At 28.5% G+C, this 26,357-nt stretch overlaps 3 protein-coding genes across 8 annotated transcripts; 2 read left to right on the top strand and 1 right to left on the bottom strand.

Moving 5' to 3' along the window:
- The first annotated feature begins 3,572 nt into the window (after positions 1-3,572).
- On the top strand, positions 3,573-16,318 carry LOC111030062 (acetyl-coenzyme A transporter 1-like). Of its 6 annotated transcripts, XM_022309379.1 has the most exons (11): positions 3,573-3,826; positions 7,443-7,590; positions 13,589-13,823; positions 13,918-14,044; positions 14,168-14,327; positions 14,471-14,625; positions 14,777-14,967; positions 15,034-15,218; positions 15,318-15,438; positions 15,804-16,025; positions 16,115-16,318. In XM_022309379.1, the coding sequence occupies exons 3-11, from the start codon at positions 13,626-13,628 to the stop codon at positions 16,295-16,297; spliced, it is 1,542 nt and encodes a 513-aa protein (XP_022165071.1). In that variant the 5' UTR covers positions 3,573-3,826; positions 7,443-7,590; positions 13,589-13,625; the 3' UTR covers positions 16,298-16,318. The 6 variants fall into 6 exon arrangements, with proteins under 6 accessions (XP_022165071.1, XP_022165072.1, XP_022165073.1 ...); XM_022309380.1 differs by lacking the exon at positions 7,443-7,590; XM_022309381.1 differs by lacking the exon at positions 7,443-7,590 and having other exon boundaries at positions 3,573-3,837.
- A 3,430-nt stretch (positions 16,319-19,748) lies between these two features.
- On the top strand, positions 19,749-22,647 carry LOC111030038 (splicing factor 3B subunit 4). Its single transcript, XM_022309349.1, has 5 exons — positions 19,749-19,916; positions 20,294-20,377; positions 20,442-20,587; positions 20,699-20,827; positions 21,819-22,647. The coding sequence occupies exons 1-5, from the start codon at positions 19,883-19,885 to the stop codon at positions 22,536-22,538; spliced, it is 1,113 nt and encodes a 370-aa protein (XP_022165041.1). The 5' UTR covers positions 19,749-19,882; the 3' UTR covers positions 22,539-22,647.
- LOC111030037 (pyruvate dehydrogenase protein X component, mitochondrial-like) lies at positions 22,644-25,388 on the bottom strand. Its single transcript, XM_022309348.1, has 11 exons — positions 25,085-25,388; positions 24,822-25,003; positions 24,585-24,753; positions 24,336-24,517; positions 24,086-24,273; positions 23,872-24,026; positions 23,664-23,803; positions 23,432-23,608; positions 23,173-23,357; positions 23,005-23,105; positions 22,644-22,945 (listed from the first exon to the last, which is right to left on the bottom strand). The coding sequence occupies exons 1-11, from the start codon at positions 25,209-25,211 to the stop codon at positions 22,776-22,778; spliced, it is 1,776 nt and encodes a 591-aa protein (XP_022165040.1). The 5' UTR covers positions 25,212-25,388; the 3' UTR covers positions 22,644-22,775.
- Positions 25,389-26,357: the final 969 nt, after the last annotated feature.

Below are 26,357 nucleotides of genomic sequence, written 5' to 3'. Positions count from 1 at the left end.
CAATTTGTTGGCCGAAGCCTGAAGAAGAAGAAGAAGAAGAAGATAATAAGTTTATATTATGGTAGGTACCTAAATCGAGAGGGCCAGGAGGGTCATAGCCCCCAATAACAGAGAGCTTTTTAGTTGGGTACGATGGAAGCCCCCCTGAAATTTTAACGGATTTCCAACTATGCTTAAAGCAGTGGAATATTGACTTGAATGTATTCATATGTTCGTATGAGGGAAAAACATGAATTGAATTGAAGTTGACGATACTTTATTGACGAATGTCAAATAATAATTACTAATTAGGTATTCATTATTGCTCAAATGAAAAATATTGATTTTGAAAAAACAAAAATGGAATATTCATTTATTGTAGAAATATATTTTATATTAAATTATAATGGCGTATGCACTAAGCATTCACTTGGAAAGTGAAAGAAATAAACATTGACGAAGTATAGTATAATAATTTTAGGAATGTATATAACCGTAATTTTAAATCGGCAGACTGTGTGAGTGTTGCCGTGGACCCGTGGTGACTTCTGAATATAATTATATTATGATTTATAATAAATTGTTATTTTTAAAATATATTTGATAAGAGAATAATGGTCAAAATAATCATTCCGACACCCGGTGCAATTAAATCTGTATCGACTGTAATGCTGTATCTAATCGATGCGTATCCCCCTTCCATCCCTCACCACTAGAATGAAACCTGTTTGCCTGTCTAATCGACTATATAGTATATATTATAAAAACAAAGAGTACATTTTCGTATTGCAAATATATATATATATAGCTATATAAATAATATATGTTAAAATGTTATTACTTATTTACCTGCTTTGTTGAATTGTGTGCTAAACTCGTTCCAGTTCACAGATCTCAACATTTGGCCGGCTGCTGACCACTCTATCAAAAACCACGTGTGGGGCGGTATGTAACTACAATATTATAGGTACCTATGTGAATTTTTCAAGTACCTATGTCGGATTCTGATAAAAAATTTAATTTACATAGTGTACTAGGAAGATTTACTTTTAAACGTTTTAATTGATCTTTTAACCCATATGTAATATCCATTCGCCATTTATACATACCTAGGTAGGTACCTATTTTTATTTTTTTATTACGTGTGTTTTGCACTTCTTCGTAAGTAAGGTATAGGTTAGGTACTTATGTACCTATATTTAATTAATTATTTAAATAGATTATAATTAATGAAATAAAAATTACACGATACCTACATTTTATGATTTAGATACCTAAGTATTTTAACATTTTTAACCGAAAAATTTTGTTATTTTTTATCATTCTGATAACAAACAACTGATTCTCAAACACTAACATACCAAGGTAAAATAATATTACAAAATATATAGGGTTTATTAGGTGAATACCTATACTTATTTTAAATAATTTTATGACCTACGTATAATTAATATTTTAATAGTATTCGGATAGTAGATATAATATACTTATATTGTAGGGATAGGGGTGATACTTTAAGCTCCACAATATGGTAACCGAAAATGGTGACGCCCACTGTACGGAGGCGTATTTATGGTTGTATAACAGTGGTGGCTAAATCCCTGTGAGAAGTATCAACAAAATTCATACTATTAGTTAGTACCTACATAGGTTAGGTTAGGTTAGTATTTGACGTATTGACGTATTGTGGCGGTTTTTTGGCAATATAAACATTATAAATTAAAATTGTTTGGTGGGGCTTTTCTAGTAACTTGGGTGGAGATTAGGCCTCCTTAACCCCCTTACATAATCCCCATGGCATATAACTTAAGGTCTTCTTGTCACTTTTCGACCAAAATGTACAGCTTCCTTTCCAGCCAGTAATGTTTTTTTTTCAAATGTTCCAATATAATAATGAACAACTTAACTTAAACAATTTTTATATTTAATTAAATATGATTGTATCCAAAAATTATTCGACTAGGTACTGTAATAATATTATTATGTTATAACATTGTAATATTTTATTGATAGGTATTTATTTTTTCACACAGTGGTAGCTCTTAGGAAGAACTGTACCTAAGCTTGAATATTTTTTTTCATTTCAATTTTTAGCAACTCGGAAATATTTTTTCTATTTTTAAATTTTTTATTTTTTATCTATGCTAAAGTTAGGTACATTGAACATACTATGAATATTGGTAGAGGTAGACGAAGGCCGTAGTCACGTTTCCAACTTCGGAGTATAGTATTCAAAATTCGTAATACCTATTGAGTAATAATAAAAACTGTGATGATTGTCATAATAACGACAGCGATAATATACTCACTATATTGATATATTCGTCTGAAGTGTTTAATTAACAAATTCTCTATAACAGGGGTGGCCACAACGAGATTAAAATTAATAAATATATAATTTCATTAGAACCGTAAAATAGTGGTTTTTATTGCCATCGGTTTCGTTATCATTTCAGTCGTTATTAAGTATAGACTGGAAAACACATTTTTGGATACAATCATACTTGATCCAATATAAAAAATTGTTAAGTTAAGTTGTTATAATTATAATTTTTAAAGATAACTGTAGGTATATAGTTTTCAAAAAGGGAACTGTAAGTGTTGGCCGATAAGTGGCACTGACCAAAAAAGGAAGAGTGCATTTTGGCCAAAAAGGGTCTTCTCCTGTACAGTATAGGTGCCTCGTCATTTAAAGTAAGCACTGTATCGGATGTGCAAATTTAAATTCTACGATTAATCATTGTACCATTTGTACATATAAATGAAACATGAGTATAGTATAATATGTAGGTACTAAGTATTGATATATCCAACTTAAGAGACGAACAATAGTATCACTGATTATTGACACAATTAAAAAGGAAAAAAAAGGATGACTGCAGGAGATCCCTGCTATAATCAATAATATAGAGTTTACTAATATAATTATGATAGTAGAAATTAAGTCTCTAAACAAATATATACTTTTATTGTTATTACTTATTACGATTATTGATACAGTCCTCTAGGCTCTAGTATAATACCTCTCTAGTCACTAAATAAGTATTACAATTATTGTTGTCTGTGACAAAAGCTATACCATGGACTCTGGTGGCAAATATACAAACTATGTTGACACAAACATTCGGATTAAATATAATTATTGTTAGTAAATATTTGTATGTTGATGGTTAAGAAATAAAATTAGTATTTAGTAACAACGAATCCACAAATACGTCAATTTTTTAGAACAAGTGTCCTGACAACCACTATATATTATGAAACGAGGATAATTTATTGTTTGGATTTAATTCTAAACTAATGTCTGATTATTTTAAATAATAAATATAAGTATTACGATAATCAATAATTATTTATACGAGCCAAATTATTTTCCAAGTATTCATAAGTGATATAATCTATTTCTACTGGGCAATTAACATCATTTGGGTCTTTTTAGTTTTTATGGAGCAACATGAATCATAATCTCAGTTTTAATAACTTAAACATAATAGATTATAATATACAAGGATGGCAGTGGTTATAATTATTAATTTTTACTAGAAAATATAAAATAAATATTTAATGTGCCTATCAGTTTTATAATTGGTACATCGTTCATAGTTTATTTGTCGACTTACATTAAAATAGCCATTCGTTTCGCATATCGTATAAAACTGAAATGACCATTGACAAAGTAGATTTCCTACTATTTATATTTTAATACTACAATTTTTATGCTACGTTAGTTTTGTTTGGAATGAGTGAATTATAAATTATTAAATTAAGTGGTGTTGAATTTCGTTGAAGAAACATAGTTGAGCCTGTAAAAAAATAATAAATTGTACCTATATCAAACATCTAAACAGTAAGTACTAAGTAGGTGCTGTTTTTTTTAAGTAAAACTATTTTTAATTTATATAAAGTTTAAATTTTTTTAAATAGCTAGTAAAAATTTATACTTATATAATGTTACTATTAAAATAAATATAGTGATTAATGATCATTTATTTTTATTGCACGTTAAAAACATTTTGTTGTAGGTATAATAAATAAATGAAGAAACAGAGTAAAGTAAATAAAAAAAAAATATATTTTTGTAGGTACATCTTATTATACAATTATTACATAATGAATCATATTATACGTAAAGCCGTATAAGTGCCAACATTGTAAATTGTAACGTACATAGTCAAATTAAAAATGTATAAAATAAGAAAAATAATAATTTTTTTTCCATAGTTATATATATATATGTATAGAATGATTCATTTTATAAAATGTCTATGCAAAAAATTTAAAAAAAACTGCATTTTAATAAAATTGAACTGATCAACTTAGAAGTTCACACTTGGCACACTTATTTAAAAGCGCAGTCACTAAATGTCAAATTGCTAAGTAATTATTAAATATAATATGTATTATTAATTAAGAAATTAGCAATAGAAAATAATTTAGAAGCTTGTTAAAGTTTGAACACTTTAAATAATACAAGATTTAAATTTGTAATATTTTTGTTTGTGGCTACAAATTTAAAAAAAAAATATGTTTCTGGAAAGATTTTTTTTAACTCCATGTTTTCTCACCTACTTACCGAATAGGTTAACTCTATCAATATTTAGATTTTTAGGACATTCAAAAATATTCGGATAGGTAATAGGGTTTACCTTCGGTAATGTTTTCTCTTGGCGAAGAGTAATCGTCCTATCTTGTCAATATTTTTTAATCAATTTTTAATATTGCTATTGTTTATATTACATTATAATACATGTGGATATAAATTATAATGATGTAATATTACCGCATTGTCTGCCTTAAGAATAAAATAAAAAAAATATATATTTTATTTTATATATTATCGAACTATCAGCAAATTGAAAATGACTAACTATTCATTTCCTACGAAGCAGTAAAGATTAGTGAAGTTGCCATATTTCTTTCTTTGAATGAATGCATTTAATAAATTCTGGTAATTTATTCTAGTGAAATTATTATAGAAGTTTTTAATTTTTCGTGACATTTAAACGATTCCGCGTTTTCACTAAGTCAAATTCTTATTTGAAAATCATTGGTTATTATTAATAGTACTACCACTACCACCCATAGCTTTCAAATATTTTGGATTAGGTTTATCTAGGATTGTATTATACCTTCGTAATTTGAATAACTATGTAGTTAAGTCATAGAATAGATTATACTATATTCTACAGGTATGTTGGTATATACGATATACCTATATATATATATATAGGTACTTATTTATGTTCTATGATTAATGGCCATACAACCAAGCTCATGTACCAGAAGTACCTTTTTTTAGTGTAAACTCCGCCAGTGAAAAAATCAAGTAAAGTTGAGTTTATATAAACTTTTTCAGTGAAGAAAATCAAGTCACAGTATAAAATTAATATATAGGACAGATATCATGTACATTATTATAATATCCCAAAAATTATACAAAAATTAATAAAAATAATAATTGTCGGAACAAATCTTCCAAATTGTCATGAGTAGGTATTAATGTATTATCATAATAAATTATTGATTATCATAAAAATAATTGAAACAATCATAAAGTATGTACATAGCAACCTAGATATATTATGCACTTATATCTATATATTATATTATAATATGTTGAACGTTGAACTGTGAACTAAAATTATGAGATACAATTTATAGATATTCTGACATCTCAATCTTATATAAATCCCTACGTTCTTTAACACTATCATTTTGGATTTTGAGCTTCTTTAGTTGAGATGTATTATAAAGTCTTACATAAGCACTGGCGGAGTTTCTATATATCCAATATAGGTAAGAAAATAAAAATGATGGAGTTTCATTAGACCTTTTCATTACCTTTTTATCAAACCGGTATTCTAGCGGAGTTTACAATCGCCCATACAACCAAGGCCACTGCAGGATATGTAAAATAAGGTGACATCTGCAGTGGTGCCGCAGTGTTTAAAAATATATACTATGACATCGTACATCAAAGGATAAAGCCCCCCACTATCCTCTCCATTTTTTTTTAAATTTAACAATTAAATGCAAATCAAAGCACCTGCATAATGCAATATTTAATTTATTTTCACATTTTCTCTGAACAAATATTTAAATACATTTATGATTCTAAACGGATCGATGGATGTATTGATTTTACAATGCTGTGTTTTTTTTTTAGTTTGTGTCTATAGCATACATGTAAAATAGTATGCAAAAACATACTTGGATATTTAACTTAGAGGGGGTTTCTGATAATTGGTTGTAGATAGTAGATGCAAATATAACTTATACATACTAATGAGAAATCAAATTTGAAAATGCTAAAATTTAAAAAAAAAAATTAAGGAAATACATAAACACAGTTTTGTATACCTATAAAATATTTTAAGTTCAAATATGGACGAAATCAGATGATTTAAATAAAGAACAACAATTTTAGTTAATTGATTGTAAATTATTTGAAAATCACTAACACTAGTGAATAATACTAACACCTTATGAATTTAAAAATTGCATAGCGATGAATAAATTTAAATTGTCTAAGAAATGGTAGTATATCTTTGCCTCTCTTCCCTATGTATAACCTCAAACGGCTTAAACCTTATGGTTTGTCTAACGGGGCTTCGTTATTATAATATTTACATATTTGATATCATAACTTTGTTATAAGTAAACATGGGGGGGGGTATTGGTGGTGTTGGTAAGTATTTAATTATGAAAATGCGTCATTTAAAATTGAAATTCAGTTCGCCACTGGGCATATCTACATAGGTGATAGCTGATAGGTTTGAGCCAATTCAGGTCGGTGATAAAACTTCATCAGTTAGTGCAGCGTTATATTACAGGCCCTGATTTATACATGACGTGATTCAGTTCCAAGTGTACAAGGTCTCCTAAGTCCTAAGTCGAAAGTCTAAATTCATAGTTTCTCCCACTCTCCATCTGTCCCAGAAAATAATAAATGGCTTTCTTTAAAGATAAATTTGATACGAATGTAAGAGTTGAGTACCTATTTAATGAACAATTATTGTTATGGAACAGAATATGGAAATAATTATATTTTTAGTTAAAAAGTGTCCCAGAGTAAACATGGTGCACTACAATGACTCTTGAATGCATATTTTTTTTGAAATCGGGCCCTTTGGGTTGTAACATTTTTAGCGGGAATATCAACTGTTCCTCGGGCTTATCAGTAGATAAAATATCCCTTGGAAGAAATTGACCTACTTTTAACTGCTTTTATCACAAAATAGATAAAATGCTATTATTCACTTTCTTGACCGTACTTTTATATCTAAACTTTTATCCACGGACATCCTTGTTTGCTGTGGCATGACGGCGTGTTATCATATTCTATTATCTATATAAGTGATAAAGACAAACCGGCATGCGTTATGTTAATCATTCGTCAGGAGTATTTTATTTTCATTTTATTACCACGAGAAAATGGATTTTCTACATCGTAACCTTTACAGATTGAGCCAAAATAATTCATATTCGTCTATTACCGTGGAACTGATTGTAAACATCTCTTTCAAATCGATATAGAAAGACATCGTTTCACATTTGACATGCCATCATCATGACGCCCAATAATAAATCTACATTCATTTTTCAAATCGAGTGAGTTTGTTTTACAATTTATGGCATAAAAACGCTTATTACATTGGGTGAAGGTTTACAGATGTGGGCAAGTTGGTACTACTCTAATGCATGTGTTAAATTTGAATTCAATGGTATAATATCATTAGGTATTGTATTCGTAAAATGAATTTGAGCAAAGACAATCGTCTTGTCAGCCTATATTATTAAGTTTATTTTATGATATTATTGCTATTTAATTAATTAACTTTACTATTAGTACTACAGTATATATTTTTAATTTTTTAGTCAAAGCAGGACACTCCATATATGAGAAATCTTGTTTTAAACTTTCAATCTTTAGCTATAGGTACTATTTAAACATTTTATAATTTTTTACTACAAAATAATTTGCCAATTTTAATAATTTTGTCAAAACTATAACTTTAAATGCTTAAAAAAAATAATGACTTCTTATCTTTAATATTTTTGGACAGCTAGTATAATAATTTATAAGGAACCTTGTATACTTATTAGATGTCCAGCCTGATTGACACGGCAATCAATTTTTTTAGATTATAAAATAGAAAATACCAAAAATAGGTGGGCAAGTGAAAACCGCTTTGCTATTCAGTAGCTGTTGAGTATGCCAATGTCATTGTAATGGATGTGTTGGATTTGAACTCTTAGGCGAAAATCCATTGAAATTATTGGGGGCTACTATTTTTCAAAATAACTTAAATCGTGGAGGCTTTGCTCCTTCACAATATCTGTTGGACTTTTGGAGGGGGCTTGACGGATATTTGGGGGGGGGGGGGTTAGCCTGCCTAAGCCCACAATTTCCGTCTGTATTTGAATTCAATGATAAATTATTCCATGTATAAAAAGGATTTAGAGCGGAGACGATGTGTCAATCATACAGTGGCGTATACACAGATATTTTCAATGGGCTTATATAAAATAATTATATGTATAATAAATATGTATATAAAAATATTTTTTAAATTGTATTTTTAATTTTTATGCATATAGTAAGAAAATACCTAGGGGTAATTGAGCACCTCCTTGTATTGGTGAATGCAAGTAAAAAATTATTCTTTGAAAACAATTGAAAAAAAACTTAAAAACGGAATTTTTTCATGGCTATAATAATTGCTCAAAAAGTCAAAATATTTTGAAAATGTTATCATGTAAGGTAAATGATTATATCAATATTTGATTAAAATTGAATTACATTTTTTATTAATTATATTTTTAATCAAATTATCCATACAATTGTTGAGTCACATCAAAAATATAAAATCGATTTTGTTAAGAATTGGCATTGTATATAATTTCCGTTTTCCGTTTTTTTTTTGTTTTTCCATACGCTTTCTAAAACTACTAGGAATTTTTAATTTTTATCTCTCAAAAGAAACATTATTTCGAATATATATTATTTAGGTATACAGAGTACTGACCAAAAAAACAAAACACATACATCATTGTAAAATCAATACATTCATTGCTTCGCTCAGAATTAAAAATATATTGGCAATATGGATAGCATATTATTACCTATACCGGATAAAAATTACAAAGACGGTGCATTGAAGTCGGGCACTCGTCCTTCTTCTCTCAATTCGACATGGAAACTGCGCAAAATATATAAAAATAATAATTTAGCTAACCTAAATTTCCTCAACAAACTTGTCAACGGTTCCATTGATGTTCCTGAATTTCTTGCTAATTTAATATTTTAGAATTCCTAGTAGATCCTCCAGGTTATCTGCTCCTTACTATGTCTCTCGTCATAACATGGTTAAAGTTACGTTAGGTTATGGCCAAAACCACTCAATCCACCGGATAATCAAATGTCTATCAAATAAGAACTGCTCTCTTGCCTTCAATATCTTCTGCATAATATGTGTAATATTAAATGTATATCTGTTATAATGTAAACAATTTCTCATTTCTAAAAATTATACCTTGGGCAGCAGCACGTTATGTTTGTAAATTAAAGTAAAATAAGATATTTTGTTTTCTGTATATTCCACTGATAACGTGTGATCAACGATACTACATACCTTCACAAATATAGTAGGTATGTGATGTACAGGGTGTAACTGTAATAGAAAGATCTGACAAATGCAAAATGAAAATTGATACTATAATTAAACGTTACGTTTAATACACATGAAACAAATTATAAAAATCGTATGGATAAAAAATTATTTAAGATTTACTTGTGTCTGAAAAAAATTAAATAGAATATTTTGAAAAAAGTTATTACATAGGCAAAAAATTGTAAAAAAAACTACTTGACTTCAATAAACGTTTTCTTCAACAACATTTTTCTAAAAATTAGATTTGCAAATTGGCTATTCTGAATTTTTGCGAAAACATTTAATTCAATTTTTAAAAATATTTGGTATCAACTTATTAAAAAATAAACAGTTGTATACTATACTTGTAGAGCAGAGGTCTACATTATAAATAAATAAAAATTTTTTAATATTGGTTAGAACAAAATTTATTTAATTTGTCAGGTTATGTCACACCTTGTGTATACCTAAATTATTACAATAAATGTATGACACTGTTATGATAAGATTAATAGCGAGTTAAACAGAAGGGAATTTGTTAACAAAATATTTGCATAACATTATTCAAGGCTCATAAATATTTAGTTAGTGTTGTGCTCGTAGTAGTTATAGTTTTGTAGCGTCTCAAAAAAATGTCGTAAATATAAATTATAATACTAAAAACCTATATATTTTTGATTGATACGTTCAATATAATATAATAATCTATAAAATATTTTAACGTATAGGTACATTTTAATGGATTACAATCATAAAATAAATTTTATATACTTAAGTGTCTTAAGAGTTCGTAGAATATATATTTTGAACTGTATTGATTTTACAATGATGTGTGTTTTTATATTTATTTTTTATTTTTCGTGTCTGTCATCACGGTTTCTTGCAGTAAAAGTGTTTCGATTTTCTTCAACAGTAACTTTTCTGGTAGGAAAATGAATTTAGTTGGTGCATGCAAGAGGTCAAAATTTAATATTAATTTAAATCCCAAATTTTTTGGGAATTAATTCCCAAATAGATTTTAGGAGGAAAAACAAACAAAAAATTAAGGAAAAACTGGAATTTTTATGCAAAACTAGTTTTTGAACTATAGTTTAACTCCAAAAAAATGACCGTGGATACATTAAATTTCCGCTGAATATTTGTGTTAGCATTTTCTATACACCATACAATTTTAAAAATGTTTTGATTTGAGTTGAACTATTTATAGGCATATGACATTTTCGATTATTATTATTTTTTTTTTAACTCAAGGCGATAAAAAATGTTTCGCTCGGTCAAAATACTTGTAAATGTAAAACAGGGTTCCCTGTAAGTTGCTGTTAATGGAAATTAAAAAAAAGTTGAGTATAAATCTACAATAATTATTTATGAGTGTTAAAACTCAATTTCGTAAAATCAGGAAAATTAGCAAATTATATTTTGTTAGAAATTCATACAAATTTTTCTTTTTATATCTAAGATTTAAAAATTGAATAAAAGATGCCTTATTAGCTTGTCTACCTCTATCAAATAAAAATTTCTACCGGAAAGTCAAATTAAATTTTTATGAGCGTTTGTAGTTGACATTTTTACAACGTAGGATATTCACTCGATTTCTCTTGTAACGATTTTCTAATTTTGTTGTAATTCAAAAACAAATTAATCTAGACATTTGAAATTTACTCCAAATGTTTATTTTAACAGTTCATATACTTGTTATTTTTTTGACACGTTTCAAGTAATTGACGGAAATTTTCAATTTTCATTTTTTTTCCTATAAATTTCAATACAATTTTATTGGTTGAGTCAAAAAGCATGGCAATTTAATACAAGACTCTTTATATATTGTTACAATAGCAGTTAAAAATATTAAAAATACATAGGCACGATTTTTTTTCATAAGCATTTGAAGTTCAAATTTTGACAATTTTTATAACTAAGGATTGAAAATTTAAAACAAGATTCCACTTAAGCAGTTTTTCCGTAACTAAAAAATCTAAAAAATATAAGAATACGGTTATTTTTTACAGTACATCTTAAGTTCAAATTTGGACAAAATTGCATATATTAACAGAAAGAAAAACGTTTATCATTTTGTTGTAATTTGGTTCCAAAACAGTCTAATTTTACATAAGTATATTTAATATTTGTCCAGCATCAATGATAGTTTAAGAATAATATATTAATTGAACTTACTGGCTACCATAATAATAATAAGTAATAACAATATAAAATATCCTAGACTGACACCCCGGGCCCCCCTCAGAATCGTTTTTCGTATACAATGATATGATATCATTTAATTCAAATGTAATACTATCCATTACAGCGACCTCTTATAGACACCTAATATACAGCAGAGCGACATCCACTTACCCGTTTTTTTTTGCTATTTACTTAATAGTAAATTTATTGATTAAAATTTAGGATCATTTTGTATTTGTTTTTAATTTTTGAATCAACTTTGTTCTATAAAGAAGCAAAAATTTCAACTGCATAATTATTTATAATAACCAATTGTATATTAAAATTAATATATTATATTATGGAGTTCTTGAACGTTTTAAAGCCGATGTAGGATGGAGTAATTGCCCCCCCCCTCCACCTAGGTTTTTATTGCTAAAATATCTATTTCATATGTATATTTACATAATCATAAAATCATTTAAAATGTGTACATTTTAGACCTATATATATGGTATTATAATGTATTGAAGTTAATAGTTTTCCAAGTTTTCTTTATAGAAAAAAACCTACAATCATCATTTATTTTTAAATTATCTTCCCCCTATCCACTTTTATAGAAAAATGAGTTCACGATGGACCTATTTCAAAAAATTGAGTAATACATTTATAAAAGATGTGCTTTTTACAATTTTACAGCCTCCTGGTAATTGTGACTATTAGCTAAAAACATAGGTTATACTTACATTTTTAAAATTTGGATTTCACATCATATTGATACAAATTGTGTATTGTTTATTTTGCATATTTTTCGTAACTATATAAAGCATAAATATAATTGTACATTTTAATTATAAGCACGAATTATGCATGTTTTATGGTGTATTAGACGAAAGTTATTTGATGCCGCGTCATAATTTATTTATTTTTTTTTTTTTATTAAATGAAAGTGTATTTAAATAATTTATTATAATAATAATTTGAATGTCATGATGTTATTGATTTTGTCCGATGATATTAATTTAAAATTTATCAACAATGATATATTGTTTGAGAGTAAGACTAAAACCAAAGTAAATACAAAGTACCTTCGGATTTTTTACTCAATCTATTTTACAGTAAAAATATGCTTAAATTCCACTCTGGTTGCAATATACAATATTAATGTATTTTCAGCCTTGATTCCACATTTCCACTAAATTATTGGTAATTATCACTGTATTATTTTTAGACATTCCTATGATGGAAATGTATAAATGAATACGTTTTGTAATTCCTGTTCCTAAGGCTATTATAATTAATCCTTTAAAATTGTCTAAGTTGAATAAGTCGATAGTTATGAATTGTCTTGCTAATTAAATGTTGTCGAGTGTGGTCGTTTCTAAGTTCTCCACTATTAAACCACAGATTAACCTTATTTTTATAAACGAACTTAGTTGAAAAGGGAAACTTTGGTGTTTCAGACGATATACAACATTTCTCTGTTCATTAATTACATATTAGTGGATATTCTCTCTTCAGCAAGGCACATTACTGCTACTGTTGAAACTTACAATATTACTCATAAAATATTGTATGTGCGGCTAATACTGAACTAAATTAAAATATAATTCAATGAATAACCTACGTTAAGTTTTAAGTTTTTGATAAATATTTAATTTATTATGTTTGATATATCATTTACTATATAATATGTACCATTGTACCATACATACAAAATTTAAGTATTAATTGATATAAATTACATTTTCACAGTTATTCATTAGTTTTTAATTTATTTACTGTCATTTCAGGTATTTATTCATAGCAGCTGACGATTGTGAAGTATAGATGAAGATGATTGAAATTACTCATATTGAATCTTTAATCGAAAAAAATGACATTCCCGTTAGAGCGAATTCGAAAGGAGATAAAGGCAATATTTTTGTATTACTGTTGTTGTATACCTTACAAGGAGTACCGTTAGGTTTATCCTTAGCAATACCCATTATTATCCAAAACATGCGCCAATCTTCTTTCAACGAACAAGTGAGTTAACTAATGGACAACTGAATTAAAAAAAAAGTTTTAAAACTTGAAAGATGAAATAACAATAACATTTTTATGATATATGTATAAATAGGCTAAATTTAGTTTGGCAATATGGCCATTCAGTTTGAAGCTTTTGTGGGCACCGTTAGTTGATTCCTTATTTATACGAAAATTGGGCCGTCGAAAATCTTGGTTGATTCCAGTCCAATATTTTTTAGGTAAAAATAAATATTCAACATTGCAGATAATTAAAAAGACGAAACAAAATACAATTGAAATGTTGTCTTAACATTTTTTATGTTAATTAACATTTTTTAATTACGGGTTTTATTATTTTATAGGTATATTTTTCTTCATTACTGGTTTTTATATAAATGAATGGCTAGATATTGGTAGTAAAGTAAATATTAATGCTTTAACATCAATATTTTTTATTTTGAATTTCCTTGCTGCCACTCAAGACATTATTGTAGACGGTTGGGCATTAACCATGTTAAAAAGGTTTGTGTATCATTGTTGAAAAAAATAATAGTTATTAAAACTGTAAAATATATACCAGTATACCTACCTATGATATTAGTTTATTAGTAGATAACTATTACACGTGTGTATTAAATACTAATAGGTAATGTATTATGTTGTAGACGAAATATTAGCTATGCTTCAATGTGTAATGGTGCCGGACAAGCCTTTGGCATATTTTTGGGTTATATTTTGCCAATTTTATTGTTATCGGAATCATTTTGGAACCAATGGTGGCGCACTGCACCTGTACCAGGCGGTGTTATTACTTTACAAGGTATTATACTTATACCAATCTATAGGTATATCGTATATATTAAAATTAATAATTATATCATAAATGTTTATTAAATCATTTTACTGTGTACCTAATATACCTATATAAAATACAAATGTAATTATTATTTTATTAATAATATTTTGTTTAGGATATTTTTATTTTTGGGGAATTATTTATATAGTCATTACCACACTAGTTGCCATATTTAAGTACGAAAAAGATTATTTGGCAGAACTCAATGCTGTTGATCTTAGCATTATCAAAACGTATATGTTACTTTTCAGTATAATGAAATTACCTAGTATCAAGATGTTCGCTATAATTTTATTGACTATCAAAGTAAGGGTATTTTCCATTAAAGTATTAAACAGTATACTTATACATACAACATTTAAATTAATTTAGATGAGTTTTTGTTCAGTCGATGCCGCTTTAAGATTGAAACTTATAGACAGTGGAATTACCAAAGACGAAATTGCTGCTATGGATTTGTTATTAATACCTTTAAATATAAGCTTACCGTTTTTTATTACAAGATTTACATCGAAAGAAAAACCGTTGAAAAATTATTTCAATACAATACCCTACCGGTAAAACTATAACCATAATAATAGTATCTTTTGATCAATAATTTCTTTCTTAATCAGTATATGTATAAATGTGTAATACCATAAAATATTATCCTTTAGATTACTGTTCGGTGTAGTTTTAGCAACTATCGTTTACTTTACACCTTGTTTTTTGGGTCACACAGGATCATTACTTTACACTTACAGAGTATTTTTAGTGTTGATGTACACTTTACAACAGGTAAATATATTCAATTATTAGTAGTTATTAAACTATTTATTTTTTAAACCTAGCGATATCTGTTAATTGTTGTTTGATAGTTTTTACAGATTTCCGTTAGTTAGTTTAATTAAAATTTTTTTAAATAAGTGCATAATTTGGTTATTAAAAAATGTATCTTACAACTAATAATACTTACATTAATGGTTTCTAATATTTTCTTAGGTTTTTTAATTTTCGGTCACTGATGTTGATTTACTTACGAATTTATATTTTCTTTTCCTTATAGCTGCTTATTACCCACTTAAATCGTTTATAAATGTATCTATGTACCTTTTTGAACTGCTTTCGTAAGCTCTGCATAAACACGTTTATTTCCATTTCAGTTAGCTGTGAGTTTTATGACATTGACGTCAATGACATTTTACGCAAGTATAAGTGATCCAAAAATCGGAGGTACAAATATGACTCTGTTGACTACTATATCTAATTTAGGAAATGTGTGGAGCAAAACTGGAGCTTTGTGGCTTATTGAATTCCTAACTTTGAAACGATGTTCTAATGATCCTAGAAAATTGTGTTCAACATCAAATATTTCGAAGGAGAAGGTAAGACGGTAAAATAATTAGGTATACATGTATATATATATACATTAAGTTAATTTTTTTTGTATTTTTAATTATCCGTTCATCTACAGGAAACGTGCAGTTTGTCCGGTGGAACCTGTGAAGTTTATATCGACGGGTTTTACATAGAAACTATCATATGTACAATTTACGGAATAATATGGTTTTTTATTTTTAGAAAAATCATAAATAATCTTCAATCCAAAGATGTAAAAGAATGGCACGTGGAAATGAAAATGAAAGAAATATTATGATATACTAAATGTACCAAACTACCAACATTATTGTTAAAATAATTTAATTAGGTATTCGATAAAAATTTGAAGATTTTGAAAATACTTAAATATTGTTTTGTACATTACATTTTCATTCTTATTTTAGGTACGTATATTCAATATATTATATTTCAGAGTAATCAAAATTATTGTTTACAGCAAATATTGAAATATAATATAACCTATTTTGAATATATATGTTTTTAGTGTTTATGTTATAATATAATTGTTGATAAATATTTTTGTTTTTATTGTTCTTATTGTTATATTTTTATTTTAAATACTGTACAATGACAAACTAGATTATACTTCCAGGAAATAAAAATTATCTGAAAAAAATAACTAAAATAACTGCTATGTGGGAGATTGAGCTACATTGATAAGATTTTCTGTTAAAAAATTCAACTAATTATCATACAAAATACAATATAAGATAATTGTGAATCCTCTTTATAATAGTATCTAATTAAGTAAAAAAATGTAATTATTTATTCAAGTTTGATCTAGTAATTCTTTTGTTTTCTACAAATTTCAAATAATTTTTTTATTCGGCATAGTCGATAACCATATTGTTTGACTAACTATGCATATAGTTATTCAGTAGAAAATTCTATTTTCAATAGTCACATTATCACATATACATGCGCAAGAGTATAATATAATTATATATATTATATAGTGACAACTAAAAAATGTGATTTTTAGTTGGACTCAGGAATATTGCATACTAAATTTGTAATTTTGCATTATTTTATTTTGTGTAGAATATGCAACACTTTATTTAAAATTCAAATATTTGTTCATTTTATCTAAAACAATTAAAAGTAATTAATGTAATTTACCATTTTCAAATCATTCTTCTGAAAAACACGTTTCTTTATCAAGTATATTTTAAATTATATAGAGTTGAGTATTTTTCGCGGAAGAATGCGAAAGCAGTTCCCGTGGCACTGTTGGTTGAAACATGAAAAAAAGAAATAGTTGAGTATTTTATATTTACCTTTCTAAGATAGGCTATATCTTATCAAAAATAGAAATTATTAATAAAAGCTGTAAAAATAATGCTAACATTAGTTGTAAATCATTCATTTAAGTGAAGATGGAGCATAACATTTCTGGAAGCAAGTTGGTAATATAGCATGATAAACAACGTAGGCAGTGTGACCCAAAGTCCATCATAGTATCGTACCGCTTGTAACCACGGACGTCCGCTATTTTAATTATTATTAATCGTTTTGTAACTTGTCAAAACAAAAAAATAGTATGTGCTGACGTGCTGTGCAATCAGAGATTTTTGACTTTACTCCCCCCTCCCGCGGCTTATATTTCTGAGGGCGCCCTTATTTATAACTTCGTAGCAAATCAATATATTTAAACATTTTGTTTACAGTAGGTTCAATGCATAGAAATTCTAAAAATTTAAAAAAATATATACTAAAGTTTTCAAATAAAAATTAAGTTTTCTATTTCGTAAAAATAATAGTTATATATTAGCAAAACACAAATCACTGTGATTTAATCAATTTCACGGATTTTTATGAACATCTACTTTGTTCCTATTTTTTATATTAAAACAATTATTTATATCTAGGTATTCTCTTATTTCTCAATAGGTGCTTAAGCTTAATTACGTCAACATGGTAAAATGTTACTGGAAATGTTGTACCCGAAATAATGAAAGTTGCAGACAAGTTGCAAAGGTATTGAGTTGAGTAAGATCTTGATCTTCAGAAACCACCGGAAAGTGTTATATAGATATCTAAATCAACAGATTAATTTCTCGATTTTTGGGAACAGGTAAAATTGCGTTATCATCTAATTTAATGTTGTAATTAATCTATAACACGTCAAGTACGTTTGAAATGTTAATTTTTTAATAATTATTTTTCACAGAGGCGCCGGGGGTTGAGGTGTTTTAGAGTTTCATCCAGTGATAGCCTCTGAAATTACTGTAGGTAAACAATTTATTTACACTAAGTATATCTGAGTTCGTGGTTCACTGAAACCTAATCTACAGGTTAGGTTATATTTGTCTATTCTTTGGTTTAATCACGGTTTAGGATTTATATTATACCTTCAAGCAAGGGCAATTATTTTATGTATAAATATTTTGAATATTTTTATATAAATCCACCTTGACCTTAAGTCAGGAAATAAGATACAGTCAATAGAATATCTTAATCTGTGTCTTAAGCATATCAGAAATCAGAATTCTCAAATCCTGTGTTTAATATGGTTTAATCGTTATTCATTTTTTTAAATTGTTTAATGTTGATCCTTGTTTTGTGTTCAGACTTTCACGGTCTTAGGGTGGATTCATACCTCGTTGTGTCGTGAAGTGTTCCGTTTTCCGTATTTATAATAGTAGGTATAACATCTCCATAGGTAACAAAATGCTTAAATGCTGGTCACCAGGGCCGGCGAAAGCTATGGGCGACCTGGGTGACTGCCCAGGGCGCCAGCACTTAAGGGGCGCCAAACTGAAAATTATTTTTATTTAAATTATCTTTTAATAGGCATTGAGTATTGATAATCTGTACAATTTAAAATATTAATTATCTAATGTCGTTTAAATTGAAGATGCATTTGCAATTGTTTCATATTTGTATAATGTAAGAATAAAACAGTGTACATCGATATTCGATACCTCTGGTTTTTATGTAAAAATTATGCGTGGAACTATGGATCACGGAAGCATACCACCGCATATTTTGTGTGGGTCAATAAAATATATAGATGGTCGTAATAATTATTTTCATATTATATATTCAGGCTATTTAGCGATTTATAAATAAATTCGTAAAACTAGACGATTACATCTAGATTTGTCAGAAAAACCGCGGCGATAAAACCCATTCGGACCTTACGGCGAAAATAACGCAGTGTAAATCAAAAAGACACAATTATCTGACACACACAATTATTAAATATTATTAAATTATTATAAATTTTATTGTTTTCGAATTTATTGTTTTTAAAGTTATGATACATACTAATTTTATTTAACTTATTATTAAAAAACTTAATTTTACTACTACTCAAACTAGGCGGGGGGAGGGGCTTGTTAAGGGCGCCAAAACATGGTTTCGCCCAGGGCTCCACTACTTTTTACGCCGGCCCTGCTGGTCACCCATTACTTACAAATTGAATATATTCAACTCTACATGACACGGCGAGCAGAAGGTCTCTATGGATTATTCTCGCAGAAACTGTCAGAAAGGCAGATCACAGGCCACAGCCCGCTGATCGCTAATGATACATTATTCGTTAAAAAAAAATTATTTATTTCTTTTATTAATTTTTATTATGGTTCAGTGATTATAATCTGGAAGGCTAAGTTGGCCATGCTGTCTGATATCACGCTAGTCTTATCAAATTATTATGTGATTAACAAACAAACGATACAACAATGGTACTACTGTAGACTGTACAGTCTCCTGTAGGCTGTAATATAAAATATAAATGCTCGTTTTATCTGTATACAACTTTTCAATTTTATATGTTCGATAACGTTTTAGTTTTTATAATTTTGCCGGTCGTTAAATGCAATTTTGAAGTTATACGATGGCCGCGGGACCTATAGCAGAAAGAAATCAAGGTAATTTTGACGTCCGTGTACTTGGTATTACAAGAACATAAACAATTTGTGGAAATAGTCGTATGTGATTAAATGGTGTCTCCAAAAATTACTTCCTAAATGCTTGCCATGTTTTCTTTTACTATTATTTGATCTGTTCCGAATTATCTTACCACTTATTAATATTATTATTAATTATTAGGTAATTACATGTTTCACAAAATATACATTACTATTTGAACACAGATTATAATATAATATTATATATTATGTAAATAGTAACATACCTATGTAACCCATCTACTATGCGCTCTTTATACTTTATAGTAATTGTTTTTGTTTACATATAACCTAAGCACTAGACATGTTTCTTTGTATACTATAACTATTATTTACAGATGCAACGATTTATGTTGGTGGTCTTGATGAAAAAGTCTCGGATACTCTCATGTGGGAGTTGTTTGTTCAAGCCGGTCCAGTGGGTAAGTAATAATGTATAATTATTTACTCAAACATTTTTTGGAATTAATTAATTATTTATTTTAGTTAATGTTCATATGCCAAAAGATCGAGTGACACAGTCACATCAAGGTTATGGTTTTGTTGAATTTCTTGCTGAAGATGATGCCGATTATGCTATTAAAATAATGAACATGATAAAATTGTATGGAAAACCAATACGCGTGAATAAGGTAAAATAAATGTGTAAATGTATACAACTATATATTTGTGTTTTAAATTTAACTTTTTTAGTTGTTTATATTTAGTACCTTATATATGTTTTTATTCTTTTTTAATACCAGGCTTCTGCTCATCAAAAGAACCTTGATGTTGGTGCCAATGTATTCATTGGTAATTTGGATTCAGAAGTTGATGAGAAATTGCTATATGACACTTTCTCTGCTTTCGGTGTTATTCTACAAACCCCAAAGGTAAGAATCATTAATATTATAGTTATTCAATTATTATTAATTTATAAATTAATAGTTACTTATTAAAAACATTTCACATAGTTTGTTACTACTTTTTAACGTTTAACTAGTCAATTGTGTAAAATTGTACCAAGAAGATGACATATTTAAGAATTTGTTGATTTTGTTTTTATTTATTACCTATATAGATCATAAACTTATGTATTAATATCAGTTTTTTATTTTACTTTCTGACGAATTACAACATTTTTGGTTTATTTGAAATTATATTTATTTTGTAGTTTTTATTAATAATTATTAACATGCACACTGTGCAGAATTTGATTTATTTATTCAAAGGCTAGTGACTTTTCATATATCATTCAAATTGCATATTATATTTGAAAAATAATATTTCTCAACATTTTAACATTAGTAGGGACTCATAAATCATATACCATACTTAAATATCTTTAAGCTATGTACATTTAATATTATTTTTTTTTGTTTTGTTTACACAATTGATATTGGGTGAATCCATTGGTTCTGTATACTTTAGAAACATCCATAGCGACACGTGTTGTATTTTATTTTACATTGCTATATAATAGTAATTAATCAATTATATTATATTAATAATTCTAACTCTTAGTATTTATTGGGAGACTTTCTATAGACATTTTTGGTACTAACAAATATTACATTTTATGTATCAATGAAAATACAAAAAAAAAATTTTATTGTAATATAATTTGTTAAATATACTTCACAAATAGAATACACCATATGAAAAGTTGTTCACAAATTGAATAAAATACGTAATTGCATTTAAAAAGTAAACAATAATTACTATTCACGTTATTGAAATGAAATTAAACAGTTTGGATATTGTTATCCACTTCACGAAAAGGTCGATTTCATCAAATTATTGGGACTTATTTAAGATTTTATGGAGAATAACATAATATTATAAATTGACACTTACTTGAAGTTTCAATTGTTTTTAATTTAGATAATGAGGGATCCTGATACAGGCAATTCGAAAGGATTTGCATTCATAAATTATGCTAGTTTTGAAGCATCTGACGCTGCAATAGAAGCTATGAATGGTCAACATTTATGCAACAGAGCTGTATCTATTTCTTATGCATTTAAAAAGGATGTTAAAGGGGAACGACATGGATCCGCCGCTGAGAGACTGTTGGCAGCTCAAAATCCACTTAGCCAAGCCGATCGTCCCCATCAACTGTTTGCAGATGCACCACCAACTCAAATGCCAATGATGCACCAGATGCCAGTACCACCTCCACCTATTATGCAACCTCCTATGCAAGTATCCATGTCCATGATGGCTCAACATCAAATGGCACCTCCACCTCGAATCATGCCTTGGCAAAATCAACAGGCACCCCCTCAACCTCCTTCATACCAACCACCACCACCACCACCACCGAGTTTCAACAATTTTGCACCACCAGGATTCCATGGTGGGTTTGTGCCACCACCTCCTCCACCTCCTACACAACAAGGACAAATGCCACCACCATTACCACCTTCACATCCTGGTTTACCGTCACATATGCAAGGCCACATGATGCCACCGCCACCACCTCCCATGACAATGGGTGGTGGACCACCAATGCCACCACCTCCACCAATGCAACCAAATAATATGATGCCGATGAACTGGAAACCAAGTATTCCACCACCACCGCCTCCTGCACCAGCTTAAAATATCTAAGTCCAACCATTTATGTTTAATTATAATTATTTTATGAATAATGTAACAAGCATTCTTGAATGTGTTTTAACAAATATATTAATGCAAATAATTTTTATACTTCAAAAAATTAAAGCTATATTTTGTTTCATTCATATTATATAGTTCTTATTATAATATAACAAATATTTGAGCCTAAGCTAAGAAAAAAACTTAACAAAAACATTTAATCAGGAAATGTTGGTACATTTAATTTGAAGCACGTTTTTTGTTTGCTGGAGATGTCAAAAGAAGCGATGCTGGCGTTTGCAATAAACCTTGTAGAGTTTCTAAGAAATCTGATGCAGCAGATTCACTTATAGCACGTGAGTCGTAAGATAATGTGGCCGTCATAATTGTTTGTGGTTTACCATTTAGTGCTGCAACATAATTCAATAATTAACATAAATGCCTTATGAATAATTAAATAATTAATTACCAATGACAGGCCGTCCACTTCCAATAGCCAATATACCACACTGTGGAGGATTTATAATAGCACTAAATTCAGATATATCAAACATTCCAAGGTTGGATATTCTATTGAAAAAGTAAATTAAATAATTAATTACAAAGTGTACTAAGTATTTTTTAATCATTAACATACGTAAAGCTGCCTCCTTGGAATTCATGAAGTTGCAGTTTACCAATACGTGCACGTCCTGCCAATTCTTTTATTTCAGCTGAAATCTCGTCTAATGCTTTACCATCAGCATTAGTCACAATTGGAGTTATCAGACCTGCTTCAGTAGCAACTGCTACAGAAATATCAGATGTTTCCTGTAAAACCACCTGAAAATAATAGTAAAATAATCATTGTAAATAAATAAAATTTTCGTTGATAAATTAAAATTATAATAAATTACTTGATCTTTGATAAAGTGACAATTGACTAGAGGACACTGTTTAAGAGCAATAGCAACTGCTTTAATGATAAAATCATTTACAGAAACATTAATGCCAGCTGATTTTAATTGCTTGCGAAGTCCTAATAGTGAATCAATATTGCTCTCGGCTGTAGCATAAGCATGAGGAATCATCGTCTAAAAAATCAAACATTTAAGTACACAATTCAATACACATTGGTAAACCATTTACTTTAGATTCAGTTAATCGTTTAGCAATTGTTAATCTCATGCCAGTTAATGGAATGTCAACATAACCAGGTCCTTTGGTAGGTCTTGATACAGTTGTCGGTGTGACAGATTTAGGTGAGGATGTTTCTCCCGGTAAAGGTACTAATAAAAAATGTAATATTTGATACACATGGTATAATTCAATATTTTAGGGTAATTAAACTACTAACCTGTTCTAGGAGGCTTGATAGACAAATTGTTTTCAGTGACATACTTTAAAACATCGCCCTTTAAGATTTTCCCCTGTTTTCCAGTTCCTATAATTTTAGAACCATCAATAGCATATAATTCTAGAAGCGACCTCACAGCTGGACTATAACCATCGCTACAATTTAAAATTTCAAGTTAATTACAAGGTCATATTAAATTAGTAATAATATTTACTATGAATATCTAGTGGTAGGTTCCGATGATGTCTGAGATTCAACCTTAGGTTTCTGAATGTCTTCTTTTGCTACTGATGATTTAGTTTTTTTCTTTCCAGGTACTTGAACATCATTCCAATCCTCCCCTTCAGCAACCATTAGTGCTATCAAATCACCAACTTTAACATCTTTACTGTCATCACCTAACTGAAACATAATTCATAACTAACAACGGATTTTCAATGAAATATTTGCATATTGAAATATACCAAAATTTTTGCTAATGTTCCTTCTTCTTCAGTTTCAAATGACATAACTGCTTTGTCCGTTTGAATGTCACATAGGACATCTCCAGCTGAAACTTTATCTCCTGGTTGCTTATGCCATTTAATAATTGTACCTTCAGACATAGTTGGTGATAGTGATGGCATATTTAATTCAATTCCTGGGGCTAAATAAACAAAAATAAAATTTTAAGTATTTAGATTTATTTTATATATATATATGAATGACAGTACTGTTTCCTCCAGTAGTTTGTTCTGATTCTTGGGATTCTTCCAGAGAATTTGAAGCAGCGGGTGCAGCACCTTTGGCATCGGGTGTTTCAACACTTTTCCAATCTTCTCCTTCGGCTACCATGAGAGCTATTAAAGCACCCACTTTAATTTCCTTAGCATCATCTGGGACCTACAATAAAATATCTTTGATTTTTATGAATGCTACAATGTTTTATTAATAATATTTCAATAACATACCAATATTTTAGCTAATACTCCTTCTTCTTCCGTTTCAAAAGCCATAATAGCCTTATCTGTTTGAATTTCACATAGAACGTCACCTGCAGATATTTTGTCTCCTTCTTTTTTCAACCATTTGACTATGTTGCCTTCAGTCATAGTCGGGGACAAAGACGGCATGTTAATTTCTTGACCTTTTACTAAGTAAATAATATGATAAGATGTAGAAACATTTTACATTATTGAAGGTTGACTAAAAGGTGAAATGAAAGTCTTATTACCATTCAAAAACGATGACGTGTGGATACACAATATCTTTTCTAGATTAAATGAAGCACATAAAGTTTTTCTGAGATAATTTTTATGTAATCCGCCTTTAAGGGCGGAACGGAACAACGATGTCGCCATTCCGGTTTAAATTTAACGTCAGTGAATCAACAGAAATTTAACAACGGATTGAATAATGATCCAACTATACGCACACGTAAGTGCGTAACGTATAAAAGAAATTAAAAGTTGTGCTAAGTGCTAACCGAATATTGATTTCGTAAAAGATTTGACATTGAAGAACGAAGAGTTCAAACTCGAAGATAATAATGTAGTGATAACTGATAAGAACTTTTCGTTTTCAACTACAGATAAGAAATTTAAAATTTAGATATGCTATAGATTATAGTGAACAAGATAGCACAGAATAAACTACCTACTTTAGTACAAAATATATTATTCCTACCATCTATATTGTGTATGGTTTTTATTATTATTTTGCGTTTCACAAACTTAAACACTACGTATTTATTTAACTCACTTATAATCATAGACATAATATAGGTCTATATAGGTCTATATCATATAATATTTATATTTATTCTTATAATAGTCGCTTTATGTGCGTTTTTTAACTATGACATTGCAACAATATTAAATTATTGATTCCATGTTAAAAGATAAAAAAATTGTCCGCATGTGTCAAGTGAGAGATCTAAAAGGATTAAAAGAAAGAAAGAATCTTTATAAAATAGTCTTTCAAATAGAAAGACTTTTAGAAAGATAACTATAAATATTATATTTTATAAAGGAAATCGACCACATGATGTTTAATAACTAGACACTGAAATTCAGCTTTCATCAACGACTTTTCTAGTAATCATTGTTAATTTTTATACTAAAAAAAATACACCAGACATGAATCTGGCCGCCAAAGCATTGGTACCGAACGGGTACCAAGTACCAACATTACACAACTCCCTGGGCGCTGGGCCCACAAATCTAGATAATAATATTATACGATTATAAACTTTTAACTAGATTCTTTTAATTTCAAAGGCACCACCAAGACGTGGCGAGTACTGGCGAACTGAGAATCACTGATCGAGACACCAGGCGGTAAGAAAAAGGAACGAAAATGCGTCTGCAATATTTCACTCATAGGATGCGCCACATATCGTCTGACGTTATCGGCTGCCACTTACCGAACTGTCAATGGACGTATAAGTGTCTGAAAAGCTTCACAAACAATTCCAATATTTACCAAAAGTTTCCAAAATACCGTTA

This window comes from Myzus persicae, unplaced genomic scaffold (genome assembly GCF_001856785.1).
Source record: "Myzus persicae strain clone G006 unplaced genomic scaffold, MPER_G0061.0, whole genome shotgun sequence".
In the NCBI taxonomy this organism is placed as follows: Eukaryota; Metazoa; Arthropoda; class Insecta; order Hemiptera; family Aphididae; genus Myzus; species Myzus persicae.
This window is presented reverse-complemented; position numbering and strand designations above follow the sequence as displayed.